We start from the raw sequence: 26,463 nt of genomic DNA, 5'->3' as shown, positions 1-26,463 counted from the left end.
AAGCAAATGTTGTTAATGAGCCACTGATAAACCGGGAGAACATTATTCTTCCACCACTGCATATCAAGATTGGGCTAATGAAACTGTTTATTAAAGGCCTGGATAAGACTGGTGACTATTTTAAATTTGTATGTCAAAAGTTTCTAATGCTGAGTATTGAAAAATTAGAAGCAGACATCTTTTAATGAACTGCACATTGATAAGAGAGATACTGAATTTACAAGACATGTGACACAGGTCGAATCAAAATCATGATTCAGCTTTATATCAGTGGTAAAAATTTGTTTGGGAAATCACAAAGTACTAGAATATCCGGAATTAATTAATAGAATGCTTCAGAATATTAATCACTTACCACATACTAAGGCTGATGATGGTACGTACATTCATATGATGACTGGACTTAATAAGAGATTGTTCTAAGCAAAAACTGCTGAATTTTTGTTATATTTTGAGTTTCAATTCACTAGTTACTTATCCCAATTAGTGCAAAATATCTAATATATATAACAATCCTCTTGTTTGACTGAACCAACAGAAATCAAAGGTTAGTAGTACTAGAATTATAACACGGAAAATTGTATAACCAACTCACCTCCAATTAAATAAAAATCGTTGCATTATTAATTCGGAACGAGTCTTTCAAAAAGACTTTTATTACTCCCAAAATTTTAGTTTTGATAATGAAATTACAGCTCTTACCCGTTACATTAATTATGCCTAGACGTAAATTAACTCCAGATGACAGGGGTAGATCAATTGGAATGTTGGAATCATAAAGTGTTATTTCTCGCTTGTATGCTATATATTCCAGAAAAACCGAGGAAAGCCATCGCAAATGAAGACCGGTAATTATGATTCAACACCAGTAGGAACTCTACACCGTTCTCCTTGGAATTAGTTGATCAGCTAGAGAACGCTGCAGAAGCTCGTATCGCACCAGTTGCGGTTGGATGCTTTTATTTGACCCACAACCATAAGCAACAACGATTAGAATAGACAAGGCTTCTTGTTCACTGGACGAAAGAATGGAAAACTTTACTTTTCACAAATGAAAGTAAAATTGGGCTGTACTGTATGGAGTTCAATTAGTTATAATGACCGTAGAGAATTATATATATGGCAAGGCAAATTTTCAAGCTGCATAGGATATGCTAAAACGGTGGCTTTCGAAATATCAATTAATATAGCCTAAGAAGAATTGAATAACTACATAGAAGGCATGTTGAAGAGGTGTTAAACAGACGTTAGTGACTATGGTATTCATTTTTTATTTATTCACTTCAACTACTTCAATTAAAAAATTGTAACAATGGCAATGCAATTTTGCAAATTTTTTTCAATATCTCTATTTTTTGAACTTGGCCTTATACACGATATATTGCGAGAATATTCTTAGTATTTCAAAAAATTCAACATGGTGAAATTTTATTACATTACTTAAATTTGTTAATAACAGTTGTTAAATTTATTAAATAAAATTTTAAAATAAAATTAATGTATATATTTATATAAATTATCTAGTTTCTTTCCTTTTAAGTCAAGTGTGAAATTAAATGAACTTTGCCTGCAGTACTGTACTCATATACCATATGTACGTACATTCTCTTGTTGCTCTGAATAACCCTGATCTATACACTAAATCATAAACTAATAAAAATGGTTGTAATTAACTGTTATTTTCAAAAAAAACTTAACCTGTTTATACTATGATTAATTGAAGACAAATTGATGGCAAAAAGAATGTTGTCGATTAATTTGTATTTTAAAACTGTTCTATTTTTATTTCATATAAAATGCTAATTAATCAACAAAAACTACAACGTTGAACTAGGTAGTTTTATAGTATTTTCAATGTCTTTCTTTTTTAATGTTGCTTGAATGAAAACATATTTAGGCAAATCCTTATCAAAACGTTCTATTTTTACAAGTAAATAAACAAAATGTCACGTGCTAGTTTGCAGACGTATCTCGCGTCCGAATTATCAGACCCAAAAGAGGTATCACGCCTTCAACGAAGCAACAGATTCCCGAACATGACTTATGCAAATGGTCGGATGTGCCAGTGCCCGCGCTGGCAGCAGCGGCAATCGCATTTTTCCGACTGGCAGTTTCGTAATCTGCGGTCATACAGAATCGGCGACAATTTATGCAGCGTTCGCGGCATCTTCGCTTTTCAGGTCGTAGGAGTGCTAACTGTGAGGTGAGCGATTCGACTCCCTTCTCCGATTGCAGCCTTGTGACCTGGTGACCTCCCGTCTTCACTTGGTACCGCGTCTTCGTGGTCCAGTCGACGGGATCCTGCGAAACGTGCCGGTGGTGCCGCCTCCGATTCTGAACAATACGCGCTTAGCTGTGTTTCGCGTTGCATGCCGGACTGCCGTTGCAATTTTGCCAAAATGTGGACTGTACTCGTTGGAGTGTTTGCTTTTTCGACTGTCTTATATGCACAGGTAAAACTCGTTATGTGACAATTTCAAAATTTCTGAATTTTATTAATCATTATGATTATAAAGATTTTCCAAATGTAGGGCACAAATGGAAGTGTAATTTTGAAAGTACAATTTAAAAACTTATAAAATTAATTTAAAAAATACATGTTATTTATTATATTTTGAAAAAGATTTAAATGTTACATATAGTTATTATAATAAATTTTAAAATATTATAAATAATATAATATCAAAAATTAAATAATTAATTAAAAAATATATAAAATTCTTAAATTACTATGAAGCTAATTAATTAACTATTAATTAATTTTGCAAATTAAATATTTTATTTAAATATAAATTCTGGAATTTATTAATTATTAAGATTTTATAGATTTTCTAAATTTAAGGCACAAAGGGTAGTATATTGGCATTTTTTAAAGGACTGTTTAAAAATATACTAACTAGTTTTATAAAAACACATGTATTTATTTAAATTTTGTTAAAGATTTAAAAGTTACATATAGTTATTATAATAAATATTAAAATATAACTAATAATATATAAAAAAATTGTATTAAGTAATTAATTGTGATATAAAATTCTTAAATTACTGTAAAGCTAATTAAATTGTCTGAATGAATGATTTAAAATATTTTTTATGGATAAATAGTGTAAATAAAATATATAAGTAAACATTTTATTTTTTAATTTACTCCCATATTTTTTAAATTCTTTAGAAATATTAATTTACTAATTAAATACATATTTTATTTAAATATTATATAAATTCTGGAATTTATTAATTATTAAGATTTTACAGATTTTCCGAATGGAAGGCACAAATGGCAGTACAATTGAAATTTTTTAAAGGAATATTTAAAAAAATAACAAATTAATTTAAAAAAAAAGATTTAAATGGTTACATATAGTTTCTATAATAAATATTAAAATAATATAAAAAAATTATAATATTCTTAAATTACTGTGAAGCTAATTAAACTGACTAAAAGAATGGTTTATACAATTTTATGGATAAAAAGTTTAAATAAAATACATAGTAAACATTTTATTTTTTGAGTTACTCTCATATTCATTAGAAATATCAATTTTAATTAATTTTAGAAATGAATTATTTTATTTAAATATAAATACTGGAATTTATTAATTATTAGTTTTAGTATAATTGGCATTTTGAAAGGACTAGGACTAAGAATATATATCAGTTTGTATAATCTAATTTATAAAATACTTGTTGTTTAATAAAATCTTATTAAGTATTTAAAAATTTAATAATGTTACAACTTTTTGAAATTACTAAATCAATAAAACTGTTTTTATGAAAAAAGGTAAATAAAATAAGTAAACGTTTTATTTTTTATTTATTTGCATATATTTTCAAATTTAATAGAAATATCATAATTTACTTTTAATTATATTTTTAAATTAAATAGTTTATTTGATATAATAATTTGTAAAATATTTTAAACAATGAAATAATATATTTTTAGAATATAGATCGTAAAAATAAATATTGAATCAATTATATCAGTATCAAACTAAAATATATTATTAATGTTTTATATTAAAAAAAGTTGCATTAAATATTCTAAAATGATATATAATTTTTTATCTTTATAAAACAACTTTCATAAAGCATAAAAATGTCAAACTGAGTGGATTAACATTAAACACATATGTTACATACATATTTCATATATTTTTTTAAGTGAAACAAAATAACAGTGATTAAACTTATATGATTCCGGATGAAACATCAAAATAAAATTGACATTTTTGATTTGTGATATTAAATTATTTAGATTAATTATATTAATGAGAATCTCATATATAAAAATTTAGTTAATTTATAAAATTAGTTTTTAGAAACATTTAAAAATGTTAAATATATCAATTTTTGTACATACTGGGTGAGTTCCAAAATAGATGTAGTACCTAAGAAGTTTAATTGACATTAATTTTTTGAATTTTTGGAAGAGCTTCAGGGGATGAGTTCTTAAACTAACGTATATTAAAAATTAATTGATTTGGTCGTAAACTGATTATAAAAAGCAAAAACAAAAAAAAATTTTTTTGATATTTTTTATTTTTTTCACATGTTTTAATTTTTATTTTTATTTTATCCGTTTTTTTTCTATTTAAATAAAAAGCAAAATTTTAATTTAATGTAATTTTTATGAGGTAACTCAATAAATGAGAATGAATTATTAGTGGAAATTTTTATGTTTTAGCTCAAAAAAGGCCTTATACAACAAATGAATCAATTCATTTTTGATATGCCTTAGTTTTTCCTTAGGCAGGATCTATCCTGAGACAGACTGTATATTTATTAATTTTTTAAAATAAAAAATTGCAATAAATACAAATTTAATAATGTTTACTTTTTTAAATTACATTTTAATTTCATTTAAAGTAATTTTTACGGCGTTTTAATCCTGAATTCATTCAATAAATAAAAAACCTTGTTAAAACAGCCAAATTTAAATTTTAAATGATTCAATCATAAAAGAAATTTTCCTTAAAAAACTGTACAGATATTCCTTCCTGCTTCCTTGAACAAACAGATTTGTGTAACAATTTTTCTTAAATTATTCAAGTTCTATGAGCAAATATAATACATTTTTTATAATGTCTAATAATTTTATCTGATGCCTGTATAACTATAGTCATCTATTACTTGTAGGTCTTAGATTATTAAAATTAAATGTAGAAAATACGGAAGTCTAAATTAACCGCAATACTTTTCTTTAACGGTTCACACTTTAATAGTTCTATTTTAAAGACAATTTCTATAGAAAATAAGGATCTGATTTGAATAATACTCGTTTATTAATTACCACCATTTCGGTTTGCTGATTACAATAAAATTAATACCAGAAATATCAAATTATGTTATTACATAAGATGTGATATGGAAGCAGAATTTCTAATTTTTTAAATGACGTATTAATATAAAACTTGGATTGGAGATTGGAAACAGTTACATTTAATGTTCAGAAATACCTATAATTGATAAAAGGGATTAGTATAAATTATTAATATGTTAATAAAAATTCTTTTCAGGGTGTTAAACTTAAGTACAAAATTGCTAAGCTGTGATGTTATTCATATGCAAATAATCGGTGTAACTGTTTTGAAGATGTCCGAGTTAAAAATCGTTTAAAACTGTACATCTCATAGTTGTTATAATAAATTGCTCGTTTATCCTGTCAACACACATAATTTAAGAATTGTAAATTATAATTTTAATAAACTCTGTAAGTTGTGAAACATTTTGTTTTGATTTTTTTATTGCGTTTAACTGAAATATTTTGCGGCCCGTATTAAAAATTCGTGTCGATTTTTAAATAAGGTGATCTGGTTCTTCACCAGCATAATAAAACGCCTTGAGAACTTGTCGATGTGAATATTTATTGGATATTTTAAAAATTAATGAACACAATTCAAAAGCACATTTTTCTTTGTATATATTTTACACTGTAGGTTGTAATGTGTTTCAGTAATTAATAGATTTCCCATGAAACAAGCCAACTAATGAATTATTATTTATTCGAAATTGATTAGATAAGAAGTTCAAAGTCTATTCAATTTGCGTCAATCATAAAATCAATGAATTCAGTCCAATGTCATGTCATGTCTTGCAAATTTGAAAATCATCCAATACAAATAACTAACTATGGTTGACATTCTGGTGCCATTGTTTACTCTGAGGATTGCACCCATCAAAGAATTTATTCCATATTTAAATTCCTGTCTGTTTACCTACTATCTATTTATGCATACACTTTCCTTGAACAAGATATCGACATCAATTTAATGGCAATTTCAAGGTGCGAAGCCTACGATTCACGAGTTGGGAGGAACGAAATTTATGTATCACATATCTGGGAGTAATACACGCACACTGTAAGTTTATTTTAATTAAGTCCATTAATTATATGGGAATTTCAGTATTGGCGAAATATTCAAATTAAATTCGAATCAAGGCTGCGATGAGATAGGATGGCCCAGATAACCTTATTGAACAGTAAGGGGGAAGTATTTTATTACTGGCATTAACTTAATTTCGATTTCGATTATATATATGGAACTTATAATTTTATGACTTTACTGAATGTTTAGTAAAACTGTGCCATAAATTACAATTAAAAAGTTGTTGTAAAAGTCATTGACTGAATTGTACTAATTCATATTTTACACATATTCATTATGCTCATTCCATCAATCAAATAATTTAATACGATTACAAATTGTTATTGGGCAATGCAATACTAAAAATCTTTGAAGATTGAGGCGATTAAACCATTCAATTTCCATAACAAATCTGCTAGGAAACAATGCACTAATTTAATAAACATTCACAAACGTCAATTGTTATACGGATCAGTTTAATTTAGTTAATCTAATAGATTTGTATATGCAAATTAAAACAGACATTCAATTTGCCGGTGTATTTCTCAACACTAATCTCGCAATCTGAAATCGAACCTTATTTATACAAGTAATGCACGTAATAACACACCGTTCCTCTAATATGTGAGCATTATTCCCGGATGATAATTTGATCTTTCCTTTAATATCACAGTTTCAAATAAATCCTGTATGACCAGCACGTTGCTCGTGTACTGTTAATAACTGTAATAAATGTTGAGCCTTCTGACGCTCGATTAATCTTAACAATGCTGTTAATTTGTTTAACCAAGTCAACTGTAAAGTATGAAAACTGTGTAAAATGTTTCCTGATTAATAAACAAAAATAATCTGATATCTTACTGATTATATAATTTTGTACATTTGACATATAACTATGTTATATTATTATGGTTTATATTTTAACAGCATCTTTTTATTATACCGCTTTTTTGTGTTTTTAAGACAATTCATGGATAATATATTATTTAGATTGTCTTTATTTATCATTTAAATGTTCTGTTTTACATAATTTATGGTTTTTTAAAATGAACATCACTTGGATTCATTATTAAGACGTAAAAACAATGACACTGAAACTAAGGAAAGGATAAGTGACTAAATTATAAATAAATAAATAAATAAATAAATAAGTATAAAATACATTTTTAAATAAGTTTATCACTACAGATATAAACTTTTAATAGGACAAATGTTATTCTATAATATTGTGTTATATTGTAATATGAATTATATTCTTATATAATTGATAATATTTAGTTATAAATAATGCGTTTGTAATAAATACAAAATAAAAAAATATTTTTTTAATAGATTTATTTATTATTTATTTATTTTATTAATTTATTTATTTTATAATGACCAAAAATTTTGAAACATTTTTATATATTTAATTATATGTTACAAAAAATATTTTTATTAGCATTTGGTTGCATTTTCCTTTGCTTTAGCTTACAACAGCACCCCTGCATCACATAGATCCTACTAAACTGGCACGTACTTCTTTGGAAATCCTCTTCCATATTGAATAAAGTGTTTTCCAAACTTCATCTTTAGATTCTTTAGATTCTTTAGATTCTTTAGATTCTTTAGATTCTTTAGATTCTTTAGATTCTTTAGATTCTTTAGATTCTTTAGATTCTTTAGATTCTTTAGATTCTTTAGATTCTTTAGATTCTTTAGATTCTTTAGATTCTTTAGATTCTTTAGATTCTTTAGATTCTTTAGATTCTTTAGATTCTTTAGATTCTTTAGATTCTTTAGATTCTTTAGATTCTTTAGATTCTTTAGATTCTTTAGATTCTTTAGATTCTTTAGATTCTTTAGATTCTTTAGATTCTTTAGATTCTTTAGATTCTTTAGATTCTTTAGATTCTTTAGATTCTTTAGATTCTTTAGATTCTTTAGATTCTTTAGATTCTTTAGATTCTTTAGATTCTTTAGATTCTTTAGATTCTTTAGATTCTTTAGATTCTTTAGATTCTTTAGATTCTTTAGATTCTTTAGATTCTTTAGATTCTTTAGATTCTTTAGATTCTTTAGATTCTTTAGATTCTTTAGATTCTTTAGATTCTTTAGATTCTTTAGATTCTTTAGATTCTTTAGATTCTTTAGATTCTTTAGATATCTAAATGATAATATGTATTCTGTTGGATTCAAATCGGGACTCTGGGAAGGTCACTTAATAAAAGTAATGGAATCCTCTTGAAATCAAATTTTTAACTAGTTCATTGGAATCTTTAGATGGGATTTATCGTATTAGGTATACCATAGACAGTTTATACCACAATATGATTTTCTACAGAATTATGACTATGCGATTTTCTTGGTTATTTGGTATATACTCATTTTGGGGTGCTTCTAAATTAGTGTAAATTAGATTTGTCATAAAAAATTTGCTAGTACGATTTCTTGAATTTTCATGGCTAAAAAATTATCCTGTAGGTTTTGAATTTAGGCCAAACAACAACAAAATTTTCTATAAGTATATATGTTATTTCCGTTCTTTACAATTAAATAAGGTTGTCAAAATCGGACGAAAAATACAAATTTTATGAAGGTGTCTCTCTTTCAGATTCACGAATATACAATGTGATATTTAAAGTCAAATGATTCAATTAAAAGAATTTTAACTGCATATTTCAATTATTTTTGTAATTAACATATTTAAAAATATAAAAAATTTTCCAAATTTATGACCACTAATATATTTATTATTCATTAAAATTTAAATTTTTAATTGCTCATAACTTTGAGTATTTATAAATTTAGTAATTTTGAACCTTTTATTACATCATTTTTAATCAATTTGTACGACTTCATCTCCTTCATTTAGCCGCATAAGATTTATCTCCACGTTAACAGTTAATGGTAGTAATAAGTCGAAACGCTGATTGTGAGAAGTTCACGGCAAGTAGCAAATCAATTGGTGAGAAATCAATCACTTGTCAGTGTGATTGCCAACCTCACGTGAAGTAGATATCAACGGATAAGAAGCGAGAAAAGATTATATTACAACCGTCCATTCAACCGTCACAATTTTATCATTACCGTTCCAGATGTTTGTTGTCACATTTTTATTTTATTTATTATATTAAATAATTATTATTCAAAGCTAATCGATCCATCAGGATAACCAGCGATAATTTCATAATTGATTTGTTATTAAAGATCTTGTGATGCCCATTGAAATTTGTTTGAAAAATTATTTTTTCTAGTCGTTATTGGTAATTAATTTATTTACATATGAATGCAGTCGACAATTATACACAAAGCCGTTTGCAAGGTTCTTGAGGTTATAATTAAAAACCAACTAATTGGTTTCAAGAGTGATGAGATTTAATTATTTTCTGGGCTCTCAATCAATAGATGTGTTCCATGAACAGTTTGATTCATATGCAAATCTATATATCTGATGGATATCAAATTGTGTTTAACAACGAAACAAAGAACATTTTTAAAAATGTACATACAAAGTAGAAATTTTAATCGACGATGATAAATAATTCATTATAATATGGTAACAGATAAATTCGACGGTTTGTGATAAGCATAGATAATCAATTAAAATATTTCTCAAGGAAGGTCGTTGATAAGCAGGTGGACGAAATACAAAACCGAACGGACCACGTGAAAATTCTAATCTAACAGCGGGGATCTTCGCATAAAAAAAACGACTTGCCGATCTAATAAAATTGTTCAGTTCCATAATCCTTGACATTTACGGAAATACGCAACAGTCAAAAATCGAATCGTCCACATAAAAAATTGCACTCTTTGTTGATTTAAATATCCTAATTAGTTGCCGTTTTGATGGAATGTTATTATTTATAATGCGATATAAACTGGTTTAACCTTTAGTTGCGTTTTTTACATTAGTAATAAAAGTGTTGCGAGTTAATTATTACGGGTAAAAAATATTGTTAGAAGTTAAACATTCCAATTATTTCAAGATAAAGTGTGTGAATAAGATAAAACAATATTTTATGCATAACTGGTTTTGATTCATGTGACTTTAAATGTGAAACAGCTTTTGTTGTGAAGTCGAATTTGATATTTTTAGTTTGTTGCATTATTATAAAAGAGATTGTGCGACTGTCATAATTTATGACATAAAATGCTAATGACTATTTCGATCAAACTTTTTGTTTGTTTACATTTCTCCTTTTGATTATTGCGTGCGAGATTTCAGATGAAACGTAGTAGAGAATGTCCAAATTTAACATGCAACACCAGGAATTTCCTAGTTATAAAGTTAATTATTATAAATAATTTATTAAAACTTGCCTTTTTCTTAATTTTTTTTATATGGCATCGAAAAGTGGCAGTCTAAACTTGTAGCAATGATTGTTGAACATACTATTTTTATGTAGGATTAATATTTTTAAAGTAATCATTGCGTAAATGTCATCTTAAATTAAAATAACTGATTATGTCATTGAAGCATCGACAATTAAAGTTCACTAACGAACGAGGCGTTTGGAATCTGAGAGAAAGCATTTGGTCTTAGTGAGACAAAAGAAATTTGAATTACTGATAGACCGAAACATTAAGTTTTTTCATTTAATTTGCCTTAGTTGATGAGAACGGAGATTAAGCTCCAGTGAATGGTACTTTTTATAAACAAACATTTAGTAGATGTTTCAAATTATGTTAGCATAAATATTTTCTATATTTTCAAGTATACTTCTAAGTTTTTTTTTTCTCTGGTAGTATATTTAAGAAAAAATTATTTAATAAATAAAGGGTTTTAGTAAGTTTAAATAAATATATATTTACAAAAGAAAATTCATTAAAAATTAAGAATAATAAATACAAACAGTTTAAAATTTATGAAGACAAGCCTAGTTCCATATTTTTTCTCGGGAGATTTCAATGATAGATAACAACAGAAGCCTAAGTAAAAAATTAATATCTAAATACATATTACTCATTTAAATATTTTATGAATACGGTGACATTGAGTGAAACCAGCACACTACCATACTTAACAATACATCCATTCAAAACTATAAACATGCATACAAAACACATGTAGCACTTGTGCAATCATATATGCATATTTGGTTTCGGGAGTGTGTTCGTATCAATGGGTGTATTAATTCCAATCGAATTAATCATGTTGGCGCTTAACTTACACGTTTGGTTAGGAAAAAGGAACGCGTGGGCGTTTTGTGACAGCTACATGCCGATTAAGAGTCGATCAATAAACAAACAAATGTGATTATGCCGAATTATAAGGCATTAAAACTGATACTACGAGCAAAAGTAGCTATCGACTTATCTGATGACTTAATTTATCTAGTGCTTGTCTTACAAGTGATAGAAGAAGGAAGGAATTAAAATGGTTTTGAATTTAAATTTAATTTGAATACTGCGTATATATTTAATAAATGACTCACCGACTAGAGGAACAAGTTGAAACCTTTGCAACCACTGAAATCAGATCTTTTAATATTTCATTAATAACTGAATAAATGAATATTTTTGCCTTAATAATAATTAATTTGCAAACTTAAAAATGAAATTTAATATGATGAATTGACCATTTAAAGTGATTCACCATATTGGTTTAATTCATTCGTTAAATTTGGAATTACATATATTAAAATAGTAAATAGTATAACTTCCATATTTCTTCTTAAAATGTACAATTTAATATGACGAATTGTCCCTTTAAAGTGACTCACCATATTTGTTTAATTCATTCGTTCAACTTGGAATTATACTAAAATAGTAAATAGTGGAATTTCCATTTTTCTTCTCAAAATTCTGCACACGTTACATGACTAATCTCACGTAAAATAGTAAGGCATTAAGATAACATTAGTCATGAATTCTAGTACTATTAAATAATTTCTAGATATAAAAAAGACTTGAGTAGAAAGCAGGTACGAATAAAATCTAATTGCGATAATAAAAAACTATTATGTATATAAATGTTAAGTGGAAACCTTGTCTGCGTTCAAGGTGAGTTCGGATGGTGAGGAACACTTTTGACTCAAAATGGTATTAAACCTTTCTTCAGTTCAATGTTTTCAAAACTATGTTTACTTCATATACACGTGACGTTAACTCTTTTGTTGATATAAATGACAAAGTTTGCGGTACTTTTTTTCTTAGTAAACATCAAATATATGATATCAGATTTCAATGAATTTTGGTGAACCGTTTGTGGTAAGATTAACATATTAATGAGGCTGTCAAATTCGTTCTTAGGTATGTAAAAGTAACTATGGTAACTATGATTCATCAGACCACCAATTCCAGATGGTGGTTCAACTTCGGTTTATCCCATTGGCAACTTCCTTGAATGAAAGTCTGCCAAAAATTCGCTCTCTGAGAAACCCACTTATATGACTAATATTTGCATATCTTCATCGTTACTGTATTTGAAACGAATTAAAGAAATTTTTAAAACCCAACGGGAGTGAAAAAATATGGGACTATGTCTATTTAGGTATAGGAATTTAATGTGCACAAAAACTCCCGAATATATGGTATTCATCAGATTGTTAAGATTGAACCACTGCATTTATATATTCTTTTTTCTTTGTTACTGATGAATTTAACTTTCTTCGTCTTTTGCACAATAAATTAAATATATTGGTGACCAGAGAAGCAGCACACAAATATCTGAAGATTAATTAGGTAATGTAATGGTAATGTTAGGTACCCTTTTTCGTTATAACCACCTGTAAACGGTAAGGAAAAGATTCAACGAAATATCAGCAAAATTAACGACTCTTCAATTAATTAAGTTTTCAATTGTATTTAGATTCGGACTATCGAGAATACATAATCAAAACGTAAAAACATTTGAATATGCTATTCTGCCAACTAAATCAGACTAATATATGCATTTAAAGTAATATCTCCGACATTTATAAGATTTGCAATAAAAAGGCAAAAAAGTATAGAATATTGAAATAATTTTTTTATACTAACTGGTCTAGTCCTTTAAATATCTTATAAAATGTTTGATTTTAATTTTGTGCTATCTCTTTAGCCACCCTTGTATACTAGCCAATTGAGCCTTTCTAATTATAATCAACATCGTAATTATTGTAAAACAAGTTGACATGAAATAAAAATAGTTATAATAGAATTAACAGCATATTGCAAACGTCTGACATATGATACGCCAATTACAAATTCATATAGAACAACTCAATTGTAAATTACATATAAAAAATTTCTTGACCTTTATATCATCGACAATCTAATAAAGAACACAAAAATCTTCAATTGCTACACGTTTTCGATAATAAAGCCGTACCTGAAGCTCTAGACTTACTTCAGTCTATTGCTGCATAATTAAATGATTGCCGTTGCGGTACCGAACGATTCTTCACGCCTGTCATCCAATGGTATTTAACCAAAATGACGAAAATGTAATTAATAGGCAATCATAACTACTATATCTATTGAGTATCGAAACGGTTTTGCATATTTTTTTATTGCCAAGAGCTTATGTAATTGGACAATAAACGTATTGTGCGTTTGACAAATGAATTGTCTGCGAAAATTATTACAAGCAATAAAGTGTACAATATTTGTTTATAACATGTTATTGAATTTTGTCACATAACTTAAATTATGTAACGATTAGAATTCAATTGTTTAGAAATCATCTCGTTTTTAATTTAACAGACGAATTAAGAAACTAATTTGTCTGTTTTATAAAAATATTTAATTGTAAAAAATCACAAATAACATTTTTGTTTATAAATTATAATTAAACACATTTCATTCAATAAAAGTAATATGTAAAGTTCAAAAACCCAAAAATAAAAATAATTATACATTTAAATTTATGTGCTATTTTTTTGTCATTTTGATAAATGGAGAACACAATAAATCATTAACAAATGTATATGTAAAACGTCCATGTTAAGTTCAACGAAATACTCGAAAAGATTTATTGTTTACTTTTTCAATCTCAGTAAATTATTGCATTTAAGCACCCACCGGATTTTTTTTCGATAATCCGGATTTTCATAATTATTCCAACAGTGATCTAATAACCGTGATATTTTACAAAACATATGCACGTGGTATACTGATCCATTTAAATGGACTTGTTTTGATAGAATTAGCATAAATATCATGAGAAAATATAAGTTAATCCTTCCGGGTTTAGAACAAAAAAAAAATGAACAGACCATAAATCACCGAAAATATCACCGAATAAACTAGATTGGTTTCAGAATTAATAAAATGACTTTAACATATACTATTTAAGTGCCTTGTCGAATTATGACAGCAGAAGTGTTTTTATATTGTGTAATTTTATTGGATTTACATAAAGTATACAAAGATGTAGCTAATTTGTCTAATTTTTTTAAATTACCAATAATCATGTTCATCTGACATATGTTAATACATTAAGTACAAACTGATTACACACATCTAATAACTGGGTTAAATAGGAGTTAGGCAATGTAAAAATTTAAATCCTTTACAAATACACCTGCTAAATATCCATGTAAATGTTAAATTTGATAAGCAATTTTAGTTGAAACATTATAGCAAAAAAGTGATATGTTGAGTGATGATGATATTTACTTTAGTATTAAATAATAAACTTATATTCAAAAGTTAAGGATATTAAAAAAGTATATAAAAATTAGGTTTTCATACATACGTAAAATTTGGAAGATTGTATGTCCTATTAGTAGCTTTGGTACTACACTGCGCCTCAAAATTATGGAATTCTTTTAAAAATTGACAAAAATAAAATAAGTATGTTACTTTTCATATATTAATATTTTTTAATAAATTAAGGATACAATTTTAAGAAAAATCTATAAATAGTGATTGAAAAAGAAAAAATACAATGCTGTCCTGTCCAGGTCTTCTTTCATTAAAACCCGTTTAGTAAAATCGTTTAATCACTTTTGAAAACGCCGATTGTATTACATTTAGTCGATTAGATAGATTTTGACTTTGTCGTTCTTCATAAAGAGCAATGGCCACTGCACAATTGTCTTTTGAAATGTGATTATTTGCTTGTTCATTTTAAAGATTTTAATCAGTAGTCGCAAACAGAAAAATATTGTTACAAGTGCAAAACTAATTGTTTTAAAATTGCAAGAAATATCAATGTTTAGTTTTTTCGGGTTAATGGGCAGACTGTTTAAAATTTTATGTCGAAAGAAGATATTCCAACTTAAATATTCCATAATTTTGTGGTGCAGTATATATCATGTCTTTTGCGTATATAGGCTCGATCATGGTCATACCTTGATGTGTGTACAATTCTGTATGACCATAATATCAATTTCATTTCCATACCATAATGGAATTATTAAAATTCTTTAATGATTTCGTCTGGGTGAGAGGCGAACTCTGCTTTCATCTGTAAAAGTACATTTACATTTCAGTCGTTATTGTTTATGATTATGGGTCAAATGTAAGCGCAATTGTCTTGGTAAACGAAAATCTGCATTTATCAAGCGTCTCTGTACCGTAACCGGAGTGACATAAACTTCTGTAGAGTTTCAGCTGTCCAGCTAGTTACGGCTGTTGGATCCCTAGCAACCCTCAGTTGCAAATATTGGTCTTCACTTGCGGTAAATCCCTGGTCTACCAGTCTTTCTGAAGTATAGTCAGTTTGATAAAATAGGGTACACAAGCGAGAAATAACAGAAACTACCTGCAATTTTCATCTGATTCCCACATACCAATTACTCTACCTCCCTTATCTGGAATTTTTTGTATATACCATATATTTTTTAAGTACACAAGTATTTTTCCAACAATTTGACACGTAAATGCTAAATAATAAAGATATAATTATTAACTACATTTAAATGTAAAGTTGCAATTAAAAATAGTATAATTACCAGTTCCGGGTTGACTTAACAATTTTGTGGTTCGTATCTAAAATTGCAGTCACTTAAATGTGATAATTACTACCAGATATTATGATAATTATAAATAAATATTGATACAACCTTGTGTCAAGATGTGTAATTTAAAAAATATTATCGGAAAACATCCTTGTATACTTATTATCAGTATTTATTATTTAAATCAACTTCCAACATAATTTCAATCGATTTTAATTTATTCCTGAAATATTTGAGTTATTTCACGATTTTGTGAGACCCCAATACTAATAGTTTAAACAAACATAATAATGAATTAATTTTGAATAAATATTCTATTTGTTAGGAAACATGTTTGTGATCAATGACACGATAACTTAAATATCAATATACGCAATTAATTCGCACGCTTATCGTTTATTTTTGTATTTTATTTTGACCGCATTATATAACATAATTTATGAAATAATATTGAAATCGTTATTAAAAACTAATCAGTTTTTGGGAGGATTTAATTAAATAATAATTTACGTATAAAAAGATGGCATTTAAACGTATACCATATTTGTGAGACCCTAAATTATAAAAAAATAGAATTTATACATCGACCATGAAATAATTAAAGTACTGTAAACGTTAATTTACCTATTCACGATTTTAAAATTAATCCATGGATTAATAACAAATATAAACGTATATAATAATTTTCGCTAATTGTACGCGTTTTACGTTTGAATTAAGTTTTTCATTAAAATATTAATAGCTTGACTGATCTCATTTTTGAAGGCATCAATAATGTTTAGCCATGATGAATAGTCGTGAGCCGTTTACTTTTCTATTATGAAACACAATGCTAAATTATTGTAATTTCTTGATAATTTATCCAGGTTTTATTCGAAACTTTTCATGCACTAAATTTAGTTCAAGATAAACAAAAATTTACACACTGCTTACATGAATTTAATCTTTAATGGTTGTTAACTTAGAAGATGATTGTAATAATTTGGGATAATAGTTATATTCAATTAAAGCACCTTCAACAAAATTACCTTCATATTTGGAAATCTTTTAAAATGAAGATTACACACTAGTGCTTATAAATATTTAGACATTACGAAAATTATAGTGAATTTAGTATAATGGTACACTGTAGATCGACACGTTTGCAAAATACTTAATAGGATAATATTTTACCAATTGTTGATTAATGTATATGAAGCAACTTAAGAATTCTGCGTTTGAAGATAAAGACGCGACCTTTTACAAATGATAGCAACATTAATTTTGTTTTGTTAAATAGATAGTTGATTTTATTTTTAAATAATTGGAGAGTTTTCTGTAAAATTTAAAATACATGTTTGTATTTGATGTTGTTCACAAATTATATAAACATTTGCATAAAAAATGATTTGAATAAGATTTGGTTATAATAATTAACGTCGCCCATTTCGTCGTTAATTGTAATAATTACAAGTAATTAATGTAATAGCCATTATTCACTTGCTTATATGGAATTTTACCTCCTACTTATCCTACTATTTACACATCCACTTACCCACACATTTTTATTGAAGAGTGCTTTCAGGAATTAAGCAGTAAATTATCTTAATTTGGGTATAGGGATTATACATCCTGTTTCTTGACTGATTTTATTATAAGTTATTAATTTATTTATTATTGAATTCAATAAATAATTCAAATAATTTTGTAAAAATTATACGTTTCTATTTATCATCGATAGAAAATCTTATACTAGACTTGTATTTTCTTTTTGAACCATCAACATTTTGTTTTTTGGATATACATGTATTTTATATAAACTTTCTAAGTTGCTTTCTACATTTCTGTGCAGTCATTAAAAATATCGGAATGGTGTTTTTTATATTTATCTTATAAAATCATCTATAATTTATTGGACTTCTTTTTTATGCAACTGTAAAATGAGCCGTTGAACTATTCACACGTGGATTTAATGTTTAGATATTTATTAATGAATTTATTCAATATTCGCCAAATGTCTTCAAGGCGAAATGTATCATTCAAATGTTACAAACGATAATTAATGATTTTATTTCCAATTAACGATCGAGTTTGAACGGTGATTTACAAGAAAATTACATTCCTTTTAGTTTAAATGGCACTTCCTCAAATTACGAGCATCATTTAAAAGATGATCACATAAATAATTCAAGAGGGAGCGATTCAATATTTAAAGCATTAGTCTTATTTAAAAATGTATGCATCTTCTTATTTATTATATTTATCTTAATAATTTCTAGAGAATTAAGTACCTCATAAAATATTTTACGACTTAATAAATAGCAAAAACGTATACAATTAAAAACAAATAAAAAACAAATTATTTTTCAATATAAAACTTTAGGTAAATATTAAGAAAAGTTTAAAAAAAATGAAAAACTGCAAAATCAGGTGCAAAAGATTTTTACAAGTTTAACTGTCAACATAAATTTATGTTAGCTCAATGGTTAAATTAGCATAAATTTTTGGTGTCATCGTAAATAAATCCCATACTAAACTCAATCAAAATGTATCATTATTATGTAATATTTAAATAACACATGCTTTTACACCTTTCAATATAATGGATACCCACAAATAGTGATCGATTGAATTTCAATTAGTTCTTGCCAGAAATGTCATAAATAGGAGGATTAAATTCTCGTTGACTATCATCAAGATTATAGCAACAATTGTAAAATACTTGTTGACGATGATATAATGGAAGTCCGTCTTACCATATTAGCGAAGCAGTCAGCGTTCTACAAAGACATATAAACGAAACCATTTATCTCTAGAACCAAAAGGAGACTTTTTGAAGGACGATGTAATGATGTCATTGCAAAAACGGCTTAGTCCGATAATGGAAATTTCAGTACTTCACCCATTCAAACATTCAATACTAATTTAATAAAGTAGTTGTTCCAGAAAAGTCTAGTGTGAATTGAATAGTCAAGTTAAATGTATCGGAATGTTTTTATATCAAATCATCAAAATTCTTCAGAGCTTTGTGATCGATTTGTTTCCCACGATATTGATTTAAATATTTTAGTCATGTCTCTTTAATTTTTCTTTGTACAGCGTCCATGAAAATCCGTGAATCAGTCGCGTATCACAAAGATTCTCAAACGGATGGCATTTACAACAGGCCATTATTCTATTGTTGCGAATGAGGCGATGAAAATGTTACGAAAAAGGAAAACGATAACATCCTGTTTGGAACATATTTACCAAGAGAAAAACACCTTAATCTGTTTAAGTGGCGATTAAACGATGATTAAGAGCACTAGTCTCCGATTAAACGCTTAATTAATGGCACAGTTTCAGGATCGCATAACCTAAAGTAATCGTTGTTCTCACCATTGTTTTGAGTTATTTATAGTCCAATCTTAGGTTTAAGAAAACTTTATCTTATATAAGAAGTTAAAAAAAATAATGTAGAATATTTATTTATATGGATAGTCTGTAAGTGAACGTCTTCGGTGATAAGCAAGAATATTCTTTTTTATAGCACCTCAAATAATTTTTGTCAGGTATTGATTATCGTCACACTTTACAGTTTAAATATGCACAATTTTTCATTTGCTAAAGTTATATGATCATACTAATGGTATTACCACCGAAGTCAGATATTTTTATGGTGACAAGCTTCATTCACATTGTATCTTTGGAAGAATTCACCAAATGTTGGGTGATGCCCGTTCATTAAGTAAACAGCATATTTATCCAACCAAGCTTTATATTTATTGGTTGAGCCCAAAATGGAATTCTCCTATGGGTAGAGCATAATCCGGAGAATGTTAGGTGAAAATAAGTGTTCCTCCTGTTTGAAGAACCCTCCATGGACACCTTCTTTGTCCACCTCATTTCTAAGAAGAAAGAAGTCGCTTTGAAATGAAATGAAGTTTTTTTAAAAGTTGTTTTTGCTTATTTGTACATAATATTAAAAAATCTCATGTTTCTTAAAACTTTATATATTTCTAAGAAATTTTGCAAATATTCTAAGAATACTTCCTCCGAAATGTAAAACAAAATAATACAACAATAATTAATTAGCTACTCCAAGCCATAAAATTTAAACACACGTTTAAACATGGTTAAAAACTTACCTATTACATAAGCCCACTTTCGTTCGATGAGTTTTTTTTCATATTCTTTGCATCTTCGAAAGTGGCGCCATTTGATTGCTTAAAATTATTTAATAAACCCATTGACCATTTGAGTGTTTTGCGTTGAAGTCGGGTTGGAAATAAAAGTTTTGCACGGTAAATTCGCGCTATCTGCCTTTCCATCTCTATAGGTCAGAGTCGCAACAATGCGTGGGCGAGATTTACAACCGTTTGCATAACCGAGATTCCGCTGCGTTGCCGAAATATAAACACACAACTGTTCAATTAATAGGTTTCAAATTGGAGTGACAGGATTTGGAATTAATTTTATGTTACACAATTTGCAAATTGGTTGGACGAAACTACTGAATTTTTAGTTGTTGGAATGCGGGGTTATGTCTTCTAATGTCGCAAAAGATTCACCAAAGAAAAATATATAATATCAGTCCACTAAACTAAATAGCAGTCTTATTTAAATTTTTTATTATTTTCTTGATATAGAAACTGAAACCTTGTTTATTTTTATTTTATTTTTAAATCAGTGTTTGACATTAATTTCTTGTTACACAACATGCAGATTGTTTGAAAGACGAAACTACTGAATTTTTAGTCGTTAGAATGCCGAGTTATGTCTTCTAGTGTCGCAAATAATCCATCAAATATATATATATATATATATATATATATATATATATATATATATATATATATATATATATATATATTATAATATATAATAGCAGCCCACTTTCTAAATAGTAATCTTATTCAGTTTTTTTACTAATTTCTTGATATAGAAACTAAAACCTTGTATATTTTTATTGTTTTTAAATCAGTGTTTGGAATTAATTTTTTGTTGCACAACATGCACATTGGTTGGAAGGAATTACTGAAATTTTAGTTATATTGGAATGTAGGATTATCTCTTCTAATGTTGTAAATGATCCATCAAGAAAGAAATATAAAATAATAGTCTACTTTCCAAACAGTAATATTTTTAAGAGTTTAGTTAATTACGTAATATTACCCTTTCAGTACTAATTAATATTTACTCTCCTTTTACAAATTTAATCTAATAACCAAAATCAATGACTTAATATAAACAAGATTATTTATTGCAATTATGAAAATGTCGACCATAAAAACCTTGATATATCAAATAAAGTTAGACCAGACTACTGTATGTTTAAATTAAAGGTTTCATAATTTATGAGGATAATTGCAAGTTTCAATTTGCATGTCATAAAACATCCCACGTCAAAAGAAAAAAATGTGTGCTAGAAACTGACAAGACAAAAAATTCGCACAGCACTTAACATTTATTAAACAAAATTTATTATTATTAATAATTAAGTTGTAAACCTAACGAACTGAGCAAATAAACAGTGGGTGGTTAATCTGTAAATAAAAGAAAGGTCGTCAGACACTATGCAAATGATCTTGAACTTACTATTTTTAAGTAGTTAAGTTTCATAGCAAACAACAATTGTTAGATTACTCTTAATATGCATAATTATTCACCATAAAATTGTAAAACCTTTCTCCATTGGAATGATATATTTATGTAACAACACATGACAATTTTTAATAATTCACCGTTCTTGTGTTCCACGAGATGATAATACGACTAGATAAATTGCAATTTATTGGTACCAATGGGCAGATATATGGGGCACGAGACAATGCACGTCGACCTACATTTACGGTCTAACATTTAACGGATTCTACCTACAAAGACAATCGGAATTCTTCAAGCGGGTAACGAGACATGATTTAAACGCTGCACTATAAACGTTTTATTAACGGTTAACCTAATGTTAAGTTCATTATCACACATAAAAATCCTCACGAGAACTCAAATTGGTTTGTGCTAATTACAAACATAAATTCTCTAACTGTAATTCAGAAAAAAATACAAAACATTCAAGATTATTTGACGTGGTTTACTGTCCGATTAAAATTGTAAACGGAATAAAATACTGTCAATAAACCTGCAAAACACACCTGCTGCAATCCTTTTCCTGATTTAAAATTCAAATTTTGGTCGGCAACGGTTTTTTTATTAAATAAATTACATTACTAGTATTATTAAAGAGATAACTATCATTGTGTCAGTGCACAATTGAAACATCCAAATATTACAAATACAATGCCAGTATGTTTCCTGATTTTGTTTTTTATCTAGCCTGTTCATGTTAGACATGTATTCTTAATTAATTATCATCAATAAAAGTTTAATATTTACACGTCCTTGTCATTCCAAAAGTATATGAGCGTATTAATGAATTAATAGACGTCAGAGGCGTTATGTTCTATCAAGTCACATTTTTGACGACGTTATATTGTTTTAGAAAAATTTTTATTAAATATGTATATATATATATATATATATATATTTATTTTACCCCAAGCTTTGTTTAAAATAATGTAAAGTAATTTTTTGTTCATTTTCATCAGATTCCTTATGAATGTCAAGGTAATAAAAAAGCATGTGTCACAAAATTAACTTACATAACATCATCGATTAGTTTTAAATCGTTCAATTTTGGGTGTGCATTATCAATACGAAATTCCGAGTCCAGTTACACATAACAAAGTTATTTTGGCCGTGACATTAGCCATGTAGTGTATGAAATAACTTCCGTGACCCACACCTATAATACCACAGATTTTCAAGCTGTTATTAAATTACTCGTGTTTTTGACATTATAATTTGTCAGATGCAACATAAGGTCGTCGTCTCTTTCACAACAATTCGCCTTGAGTGAGTGGGATTCAGATCGTCTTTAGATTGTTATCCATAATTAGTAAATGTTCTTATTATTATTGGAACTTCTTCCAAAGATGGAACTGAAACCACGTATTTCAATTGAAGTGGTTCTGTTTAATATTTGCCAATTAAAATAAAATTAGCTCCAAATATGACTGAAAAACTTTAAAAATTAATAACATTCCATATAAGATATATTCATGCGTTTGTAGAGTAATAATAGAAGCTTTCTAATGTGTTTTTTTTTATTTAGTTGATGAATGTTTGGGTACCTATAAGAAAAGTACAAGTTATAAACATAAAAAAACCCATATTACATATATACTCTCTGAATATGTATCGTATTTCCATTTTAGGTTTGTAATGATTTTTCACTTCCAATTTTATTGTTTTCTTTCATTCAGTGTAATTAAAATTAAATCTTCACATGTGTATTTCTCTTAAGAAAATATAATTATATCCTACGTATCTTCTTATAAGTATTTATTAACATACAAAATGGTTTTTGGGTCAAGTTTTTGACTCATGCTCCTTTCCTGAGATTAATTATAATAATCTGCAACATGCATGTTATGGTACTAAATATAATTTTTGTTTCAGACTGCAAAAAGTACATTTTCTTGTGAAGGACGTACGTCGGGATACTATGCAGATGTTGGCACTGGCTGTCAGGTAAATATTTATATTACCCTATTTGTGAAGTATTTTTAACAACTGTTTTAGTATTACCTTATAAAAAAATTACGAACAATGCGGAACTGCGTTCACCTTTAAAACCATCGTCCCCATAACAATAATTCTTTCGTTTTTCCACACCTAGATTTCGACCTATATAAAATCAATCATCTCTCATCATCCTCCAAACGAGTGTTATCGAGTTCTACATCAAATAATAGGAGCAAATTATTCTGTTTATCGATAGAATCTATGTTATTTAAAAATAATTTGCCTACTCTAAGTGCAAAAAGTCGTACCGCTGCCTTGACTTTAAGTGGTCTTGATTTACATTGGTAAATCCATCTGAACTTGAATTGCGTATTTCAAAAATCATTTATCACGGACGATCAGTTAGAATTATGTAACAGCAAAAATGCGGAAACAGCATAGGTAATTAGAGTCGTCTTTAGAATTATAATAATTATGAGATAGAAATGAAAATTAAGTGAACAAATAAATTGGGACTTTACCTTCCTTTGTTGTTTGTTTAGTGTTAATTCCATGCCCACATTAAAATTAAAAAAGCTAGTGCAGCATAAAGTACCAATGCGTAAATTACAACCTTGAGCAGTAATAATTTATTTGGTATATGATAATCGTTGTTTTCAAGTTCAAGAATTTATACTAAAACTTGTGATTTATTGAATCTATTATAATTTACAAAACTATTTAACTAACAAACTGTTATGTTTCAGGTTTACCACATGTGTGATGGACTTGGACGGCAATTCAGCTACACGTGTCCGAACGCTACACTCTTCCAACAAAGAATGTTGATTTGCGACCACTGGTATATGGTAAACTGTAGTAAATCAGAGGAAGACTACAGTGCAAATTTACTAATTGGACAAAGAGAGAAACCCTTTGTTGACGATAAAGATGACAACCCATATTATAGAACTCCTCGACCAGATTTACTCTCTCATCCAACAGCATCCGAAGCAAATATCATTTACAGAATAGGAAGAACTAGTCCCAGCAATAACATCGTAGGTGCAGAAGTAGAAAATGAGACTTCTACTAATGAACCTTCATACTTCCTTCCAAGTCACTGGTCCACAGAGTACTCAAAAGATGCAGTTACACAAAACCCAAACCCTCAAGTACCGCAATACAAACCCAATGAAGGAATCGTTAGAACCAACTACGACAATTCCAAAAAAGTCCCAGTAAAAAGTAAAGCTAAGGCTATTCAAGTCAATAACAAAAACAATCTTAACAACATTGATATTAAAGTTAAGACTAATGTTTTCCAAACAAATTATCAACCAATTGAAAATTCGAAAGATTTCCCAGTTAACTTCAAATCAAACTTTAAAGCTACAACTCCAGTATATCCCAAAACAGTGGACATTGTGTCCGAAGCACCAGACGAAGCGGGATTAGTCCCGCCTATTCCATATGCTCAGCAGGAGAAGTCCAAAGAAGATGTTAAGGCCTCTACAAAAAATATTGTAGTTAACTACAAATCCAACTTCAAAGCAACCACTCCGGTGTACCCTACATCCGTTGAAGCTACCTCGCCCAATCCAGACAACGTAGGTTTAGTACCGCCTCAGGAAAAATCAGAGAGTCAAAATGTTCCCAGTCTAGATCTTGACATTGTACCCCCAGCTTACGACGACAGCTACTTAAAAGAAAATAGAACATTCACTCCCGAAACACCATCGAAATTTTATCAGCCACCACGTTTCTTACCCGATTTTACCGAACCTCTAACAGAAAAGCCGAAACTTGAAGACAACTTGGTTAAAACCGAAGACATATTTAGACAAATGAGTTCAGACCAGTGGTCTCAGATCAGAAAGAGTTGGCTCATTCCCGATTACGAGTTTCCTTTGGATGCTGCGACGAGACCGAGTTATGATGCGAAAATCAGTTCATTCGATGCGAAAAGAGGAAAGAAGTGATTGGATTAAACTACTATAGGGTTTAAATGTATTTTTAATTGGTCATAATTTATTAGAAAAAAGTATATTTTAGAGCGTATAGACAGATGGAAATTTTGTATGAATCTGTCGGTACGCTGTATACATATTCCTGGTGTTTAAAGATTTATGATCATGCAAATTGTGTCATATTTATAGATTTTTTTGATGACTATATTAGTTTTTTATTTTTTCGTATTTCTTTAAAGTATCACGTACTTGTATTTACCAATATACTTTTTTCTACATGTTGTTCTCCACTATTTTTGATGTTTTTAATACTTTACTTTTAAATACCTACCCGAAATATACGAATAATCTTTTTGAAACCTGACACACCAAAGGCTTTACTAGGTTGGTCACTGCCCTATCAAGGATTACTCCTTTTAGAGTTCAGTATAATTAGACTAGTCAAGAAGTATGATATAGAATTTTCTTTTTAATAATTACTGTATATACACACTGTAATGAAATATTTATTGTATTTGATACTCATGAAAACAATAACTAAGAAAAAACAATAAAACTATAAAATATCATCAAGTAGTTTTATTAAATTATTAATTAAAAAAGCTAATTAATGGTTTCAATGTATTCTTTCATAAGAGTATGCAATTTCAAAAAACATAACAATTATAAATTTATTTATTTCATGCAAAAATAATATAAGCCACATTTGTGATTGATGTGATGCACTCATTTCGA

At 27.8% G+C, this 26,463-nt stretch overlaps 1 protein-coding gene across 1 annotated transcript; it reads left to right on the top strand.

The window, feature by feature from the left end:
* The first annotated feature begins 2,231 nt into the window (after nt 1-2,231).
* On the top strand, nt 2,232-26,297 carry LOC109599885 (uncharacterized). The gene is made up of 3 exons (XM_049964563.1): nt 2,232-2,453; nt 23,714-23,785; nt 24,526-26,297. The coding sequence occupies exons 1-3, from the start codon at nt 2,370-2,372 to the stop codon at nt 25,738-25,740; spliced, it is 1,371 nt and encodes a 456-aa protein (XP_049820520.1). The 5' UTR covers nt 2,232-2,369; the 3' UTR covers nt 25,741-26,297.
* The last annotated feature ends 166 nt before the right edge of the window (nt 26,298-26,463 follow it).

Source organism: Aethina tumida, chromosome 3 (genome assembly GCF_024364675.1).
Source record: "Aethina tumida isolate Nest 87 chromosome 3, icAetTumi1.1, whole genome shotgun sequence".
NCBI classification, from domain to species: Eukaryota; Metazoa; Arthropoda; class Insecta; order Coleoptera; family Nitidulidae; genus Aethina; species Aethina tumida.
The sequence above is the reverse complement of the archived record's forward strand: the minus strand, read 5'-3'. Positions and strand labels throughout refer to the sequence as shown.

Coding starts and splice junctions, on each gene's coding strand:
- LOC109599885 (XM_049964563.1), top strand. CDS start 2,370: ATGCCGGACTGCCGTTGCAATTTTGCCAAAATGTGGACTGTACTCGTT. Junction 2,454..23,713: donor CGACTGTCTTATATGCACAG/GTAAAACTCGTT, acceptor TTTTTGTTTCAG/ACTGCAAAAAGTACATTTTC. Junction 23,786..24,525: donor ATGTTGGCACTGGCTGTCAG/GTAAATATTTAT, acceptor GTTATGTTTCAG/GTTTACCACATGTGTGATGG.